The 7,769-nt window shown below is 31.3% G+C and overlaps 1 protein-coding gene across 1 annotated transcript; it reads left to right on the forward strand.

Annotated features, from left to right (window-relative positions):
- The first annotated feature begins 654 nt into the window (after positions 1 to 654).
- Positions 655 to 7,569, forward strand: LOC114392160 (E3 ubiquitin-protein ligase MBR2-like). Its single transcript, XM_028353203.1, has 7 exons — positions 655 to 779; positions 4,114 to 4,198; positions 4,276 to 4,808; positions 5,024 to 5,095; positions 5,695 to 5,742; positions 6,711 to 6,845; positions 7,147 to 7,569. The coding sequence occupies exons 2-7, from the start codon at positions 4,186 to 4,188 to the stop codon at positions 7,348 to 7,350; spliced, it is 1,005 nt and encodes a 334-aa protein (XP_028209004.1). The 5' UTR covers positions 655 to 779; positions 4,114 to 4,185; the 3' UTR covers positions 7,351 to 7,569.
- Positions 7,570 to 7,769: the final 200 nt, after the last annotated feature.

Consider the following 7,769-nt stretch of genomic DNA (forward strand, 5'->3'; position numbering starts at 1 on the left):
CCCGTTATCTAGCTTAGTGTTATGAGAGAGAGAGGTGTTATGTTTATTAGTTGTTAGAATTAGAAATAAAGAAGGAAAGGAGAAGAAGACGAGAAAGGAAGGAAGAAAGAAGTTAGAGACTCAAGTGAAGCTTTCCTTGTGCATGTGTTTAGGTGAGTGTTCTTCATGTTATCTTCCCCAATCCTTCTTGGTTTATGAATCATCTCTCTTCTCTTTTCCCTTTTTCTTTTGTTTTTCTAAATTAAATTTAAAAAGTAATTAAAAGGCATATGAAGGAAAAAAAATAATTAATGTTACAATAAAAGATAAAAAGACATTTTTTAATTTTTTTTACGCAACAATTATTGCGATACAATGATAGTAATAACAAACAAAAAAGAAAAAAATTAATGATGAGAGAAGTTAACATTTAATGAAAATGCACATAATTAATGATGAGAGAAGCTATAACGTTTAATGAAAATAAAGGATATTATTATTATTATTATTATTATTATTATTATTATTATTATTATTATTATTAGTTGGTAGCTAGTAGGACACAATTAGTGCACAAGGCCCAATAAGGGGTTAGGCCCACCCAAATCCCTTTACCCACTTTCAATGTTATGAGAAGGGTGTGTGAGAGAGATTTTAAGGTTATTAGCTATTAGAAATATTAGATATGAAGAAGGAAGAGAGAGGAGATAAGATTGAAGAGAGAGGAGAAAGAAGCCGAGAAAGGAAGGAAGAAGGAAGTTAAAGACTCAAGTGAAGCTCCCCTTTGTGCCTCATTCTAGGTGAGTGTTCTTTCCCTTGTCTTCTCCAAATCCTTCTTGGTTTATTATCATCTCTTTTGTCTTTTTTCCCTTTTCTCTTTGTTTCCACAAGTTAGGGTTTTATTGTTTATGAACAATTGAGCCTTGATTGTATGAATCAATTGAAGTGGGTTTTTTGTTGTTCTTCAAGTTCTTGCCCTTTGTGATTTGGATTTGGGAATTCTTGTTTTAAGCATGTTATATTCAATTAACTATTGATTTCAGTAGTTTTGGGCTTGTGTTGAGTGTTGGGATTTGTTTTAAATCAATTATGAGTGGTAGAAACAGATTTGAATTGATTTGGCACTATTAGAAAATAGGTTTTCAACATCGATTATTAAGGACTTTCAACATCAATTATTAACCCATATTAAAACTACTGACATTAAAAGTATCAACGTTAACATCAGTTTTTTAAAAATCATTATTGTATTACCAAAAAACCAAAACGATTTTTCTAAAAATTTATGTTTTTTGGTTTTTTTATAGCCTATATGTTTTTTTAATTACCAACTATAATTATTCATATCATAGCTTATCATTCAAAGTTATAAAAACTCTATAAACAAACCAAAGTTATAAACAAAATATACCACAAAGAGTACTTATAAAAAAATTCCAGAAATGTTTTTAGGATGTTCCAAGCATCATTTCCCAATGAGCGTGAGACCTGGATCGCAAGTGATAGTGTCGAAAGTAGTTTCAGTGTTGCGAGAGTGAGGGTGAGAGTGAGAAAGGGTTCATGGGAGTAAGGTTGCCAGAAGCGCGAGGGAGACGAGTTGTGAGCGAGATGAGTGAAGCGCAAGAAACATGAAAAAATATTATAAATAGGATAATACAACGTCAAATTTTTCCAAAAACCAATCCTGATGAAGTCACAATAGCATTGGTTTCTAAAAAATGGATGTTAACCAACTCACTTTAACATTGGATTTTTCATAAAGTGATGTTAACGAAGTCACATTATTTACGATTATGCCATCGCATTTTCGTTTACATCGGTTTTCTATAAAAGCGATGTCATTCTAACGATGTTAAAAGCAATTTTTCTAGTAGTGTGGGGATGCATGGGTTTGCAAAAGATTGAAATTCGTGCACTGAAGGTCGCTAACCTCACTTAAGCAAGCTATTGCAACAAGGGCTAGTGAGTTTTTTCCCTTTCTTAAGTGAGTAGAATACCGCACTTAAGCAAGCAGTGTGGTCAGAATCAGAAAAAAAGTTGTTTTCATAAATGGTGTTTCCCTAGATGTAGCTAACTAATGTGTTTGGTTTCACATTATTTGAACTTCAAGATCATGAGATATCAACCAATTATTGAGCAAAAGTCAAGCTGTCAAAATTGTGCAATCAGGTTCTTTTTTATTGTTTGTGGAATTCATTTTTCATGCAATTTTTTTTTCATATTTATAGCCCCCTTTTGTTTCTTTGAACATTAGTTAAGGTTAATAGTTTCACGTAGGTGAACCTAATGTAACAAATTTATTGTCTTGAAACAGTCAAAAAAGAATTCAAAATTGAAAATGATCACAATCTTGGAAGAATAACATTAGCTGAAGATTGAGAGACAATGGACTAAAATAATTTTTCTAAAAGATAAAAAATAATATATTTTAGTAAAAGGATAAGTACCAAAAATGTATTTTTGGATATTCAATCCTATCTATTTTCTTTTATTTCAAACATACTTTTTTACCTAAGTCAATTAATCTTTCATACACTATACTCCCTCCGGACCTAAATATATTTAGAAAATATTTTTTTCCTAAAGTGTCCTTCATTAATAAAAAGAAGTCATTGCAACAAGAATCACAATTAAATAAAAGGTATTTTTGAGATTATGCATGTCATTAAATAAGGTCAAAGTAATTAAAATATGCTTATATTTAAGTTCATTGTTTTTGGTTACTTATATTTAGGTCTAGAACAAGTATTGTATATTGGCACCCGTTACTAAAAAAAATAGGGTATATAAATCCATCAATTCATAAATATATAAAACTGACAAAAAGAGGTGAATGAGAAAAATAAATGCTAGCAATAAATATTAAATAGTATTATTTTAATCAATAAATATTCATAAATTCAAAGATAAAAAAAAGTATATTAATTCTTGACATTCTTGAATTTCATTGGGTGATGATTAATAAAGGTAATAAATTTTTATATGTTTCAAATTTAACGCATGCAAGTATGTTTTTAGCATTCAAACCTCAGACTATTAAATAAATTCAAAATACTTTAATTAACTATTTACCATTTTAGTTATTCAAAGAAATTTGACTAAAGAGCTAATGGGGAAACAAGAAAACTACTAGCATGATTACTAGAAAGGTTTAAGGCTTAAAAAAAATTATTTAAATATGTTTTTAATCTCTCGAATATAGGAATATTCTTATGAGTGATTTTCCTCTATTTGAATCGCTATTCCCTTTTTTAATAACTTTGAGGTGTGAGGGGGAAGGGTTTAAGTTTTATATGTATGATTTGAATGTTGTGATTTTTGAAGCATGTAGTCAATTGTTGAATTCGATGTGATTACGATGAGTTCAACTAGGAAGATGTGGATCTTCGTTGCTAATGTGTAGCTTATTGTTTATCCTGTTTGTTCGGATATGGGGATTTGTGGAAAATTGGAATATTTAAAGATCTAGAAAGATTTAGCTAAGTGGATGTGTGGATTTTGGTGGCTTGAGGCTGAAGAAGATTGAATTTGGTGAAATGGGCCGTGTTTTTTTTTTTTTATTTGACATTCTTGAATTTCAGTCAGTGTTGATTAATAAAGGTAATAGATTTCTGTATGTATCAAATTTTAACGCATGCATGTATCTTTTCAGCATTCAAAGATGAGACTATTAATCAAATTAAAAAAAACGAATAAACTATTTACCAGTTTAGTTATTCAAAGAAATTGGACTAAAAAGCTAACTGGGAAACAAGAAAACTACCAGCATCACTGCTAGAAAGATTTAAAGCATCAATATGTTTTAATACATACATAACCTCTAATTTAAAATTACAAACACAGGCAAAGGAACTCAACAGAAAACAAAATTTATCCTTGGTTATGCATATGTTACAGGAATTTGTAACATATTTTATCCTTACAAGTATTATGTTTAAATATGCATTTCACATGTCACTTTGATCCATCTTTTAGTAGAAGAAATGATATTCATTTCATTGGCAAAATGTTGTTTTACATTACCACTCATGGCTGAAATTGTGCTACTATATAATATAATATAATGTAAGTATTTATTTTTTTAAATAACTTTAGGATGCTGAATAATATTTTCTTTTGGCTGATCTCATGCAGGTAGTGTGACTCAATACTCTGAGGCCACATTTATTTGAATCTTTTTCCTTCAGAAGAGTATATTTATCTACAATGAATCGTCAAGGTGAATCATGGATTCCTCTCTTGACCATTTATTTGTTTGCAATCTTTAACTACTGATCTAAGGTTCTTTTTGTGAAGGTGACTCTGATGGTCAAACTAATACCAACAACAGATCAAACAACGAAAACCAAACGATGCCTCTTTCACCATTTGAAACATTGGAGTTGCTTCCTTTATTTCCGCTCACACCAGAAAATGCAGGGCAAGTAGAAGATATGCCTGGAGCCGATGATATGGCTCCATTGCTCGGACAAGAGAGTACCATGTTTAGACAAGTTGGAACCTCGGTTGGGACTCCTTCATTTAATTTGCCCCAGAGGCTCAATCATTTAGAGCCAAGGCAATTAGTATCTGGATATGAGGACGATAATGGTAATGAAGCGGTTGTGTACCACCTTCTGAATGACCAAGCTGGCCTTTCAACGTTGAGAGCTTCACAGTCACAAAGATTGAACTACTCTGGTGGAGCAAGTAGTTCTAGAACTCATAACTATCATAATCAAGTGCAAGTATTAGAATCTGGAGTTCCACCTTACGTCCAACATGGACCCTCGTTGTCACCACTACCATCATATCCTTCCGCGGAAGAGAGAAGAAGGCTTTCATCTTACGTATGCTCAATGATTACCTTCTTATAATTATGTCATACAAAAATCTGATTTTAACACATTATTTTACATGTTGAATGTATTTTTAAGTTGAAAATTTTATCACTCTTTGTCTTTTGCAGTAGATGTTGAAAATTTTCTCTGTTTCCCATCCTAATTTATTTGGTAACTATTTTAGCATTTACCTATTCTGCTGTTTTCTTTTTTTTTCCATACAGGTTCAGTCTACCCTAGAAGCTCTACGCAGTGGTCCATCCGCTGTAATGTTCGATATAGATTTTGACACAATGGTATGTGCATGCTCTAACAATCAAATTCTACATATGATGTTTCAAGTTTAACCTTAAAAACATCTTGTATTTAGACCATCTTAATTATATGATTTAACATTATTTCTAAGTGAGGGATAAAAGGAATCACAAACTTATAGGTTATACTAGCCGAGCCATCTTAGCTGTTTTCTTCCTTTCTTATCATATATCATTTATTTCATCTATCACTTTCTCTTTCTACTTTTTTTTTCATGTTATTCCTCGTGTGTTCTTTATTAGTATTATCCATATGAGGTAATTAGGAGGCGATCGATTACTTGCAATTTTATATTTTGCTTTCACTTTTCAATTACAAAATTATCACTTTATTTTCATTTAGTTTCTTGTTTTCAAAAATTTGTACAAGAAACAATTGAAAATATCTTTTATTTTGTTTTATCTGTATATATATTTTGAAAATAGGGAGCATAAATAAAATAGAAAACAAAATTGCAAGCAAACTCTCCTTTAATTTCTACTATTTACACTGTTCTCGATAATATTCAGTATGTTTTTAATTTCTTATCACTTTTAATCATTGTAATTAAGAAACGTTTCTTGTGACTATTTTTTTATAGGAATTCAGGAGCATCGACCACGCACTTGTGTCACCATATGGGTTTCAGGTATGAAATGGACCAATTATATTAGTGCATTCATTTTATCATCCATTTCAATTTCACATTATTCTTCATATTTGTATGATAAGTGATGTAATATAGAAAGTAAGGAAGAAATACGAAAATAAAGCATTTGAAACTTCTCAATGGGTTTGATTTCTATTTCCATAAAATTGCCACAGCTGCACTTGAAACACATTATAATGGGCATGTTCACCCTCTCTTTTTGTTTTTTTTTTAAAAAATAAAGCCAATTCTTTTCATCCCATGTTGTCTAGAAATCCCAAAAAGTAGAGTCACATGTTTTTTTAATCTGTTTTAAAATTTAGCAATCTTTTCATTCTCCAAAATTACTTTCTCCATCACTTATAGATGTGGCATATCTATGAAATTGGTCTGTAATATTCAATCCTTATTGAATTAATACTCCTTCCCTGGCACCAAATAAACTAAAAGAGGATATCACTCGTCTGACTATTTTTCCAAGATTCTTTTAAAAACTTCCAAAACTTTTGATAAACTTGGAAATTGAATTAGGCCCATACTTTTTGGAATTTTCACAACTCCAATTTGCCTCAAATCTTGCTAGCAATCAGCATTTTATTATCCATCTATGAAATTTAAGTGAAATTTATTTCTTCCAGAATTGGCCTTTTCCATTTGTTTTCTGAAAATAAAGTTTGAAAAGCTGCTAATTTCATTCCATTTCATGATTCACCTCCTCCTTCCACTCTCCTTTTAATTTCATCCTGTTTATACTATAATATATATTTTTCCCAATCAATACTTCCCTTACCTCCTCCGCCACCTCCAATTTAATCTCCTATAACTTATGTTTATAATTTTTTAAATATTTAGGAAGCAATTAATGCATGCATTTGCACTTATTTTCCTAGTGAAGTGTAAATTTTCATTCTAGTTTAGAATAAACTATTTGGGGTTATTATTGTTCTAAAAATTGTGATTTGAAGCAGAACCCCGAAGAATTTGATGCATTGCCCCAGGGACTTACTGTAGAAACGATCGTGCAGCACCTGGAGAGTGAAACTTATGTGATTGTTAATAAGGATGCTCCAGAAGAAGATAAGGAAAAATGCCCCATTTGTCTGGTGAGTCCTGCTACATTTTGATTCATTTCAGGGTAACCAATATATATAGTATCTTGGGTGGTTAACTCAACACATGAAACTCTTTAATTATATGGGTGAAAATAAATATTCCTTGTCTCATTTCTACTATATAGTGTTAATCAATTAGGCTATTCCTCGAATCTAAATAGTATTTTTCTGCTTAATTATTATTAATGTCATTGTCTCATTATATATACTCTCTTTTTATGGATATCGCGTGCATGTTCACGTCTTAGTGTTCTGTTAATCATTCTTTTACGAAATTTGTTTCTATATGCAGGAAGAGTTTGAAGAGGGAAACTTAATTGGGAAGCTTCATTCTTGTATCCACAAGTATCACCGTCACTGCATCCGACAGTGGCTTTTGTGCAGGAACTTTTGCCCAGTGTGCAAAAGAGTTGGGCTGGAAACCAACAATAATGTTAAAAGTGAAGCTACAGCAGCGGAAATTAATATTAATGAAAATGACAATGACAATGTTTAGTTGCTTCCATAGAACAAACATGTTGATGTAATAAGCGAGTACATACATGGTGCTTGATGACTTATGAGCTTAAACTCTTGCAAGCTTCTTTTTTTTTCAACAGATGTTTTTATGTCACTGGGTCTTTGAATGACATTAGAGGAAGTCATTCCAAGGCCCCAACAGAACCTAGCTACTTTGTTGTTACTCCTTTATTAGATGCTTTGATGCTTGAACTTATTTGCTCTTCTCTAGAAGTATCGACTAGTTTTTTTAAGTGGATGTATATAATCATTTGATATTATTTTAGACAAGAGTCATAGAAACTTGCGTCTTCTTTTTTTATGAAACTCAAAGTATCATCCCAAATTCATTAGTCCAAAGTAGGTTGGCACCAATGAAGAAGAGAATCCTATGCCTCAATCCCACATGGTATTATT

This window comes from Glycine soja, chromosome 17 (genome assembly GCF_004193775.1).
Source record: "Glycine soja cultivar W05 chromosome 17, ASM419377v2, whole genome shotgun sequence".
NCBI lineage: Eukaryota > Viridiplantae > Streptophyta > Magnoliopsida > Fabales > Fabaceae > Glycine > Glycine soja.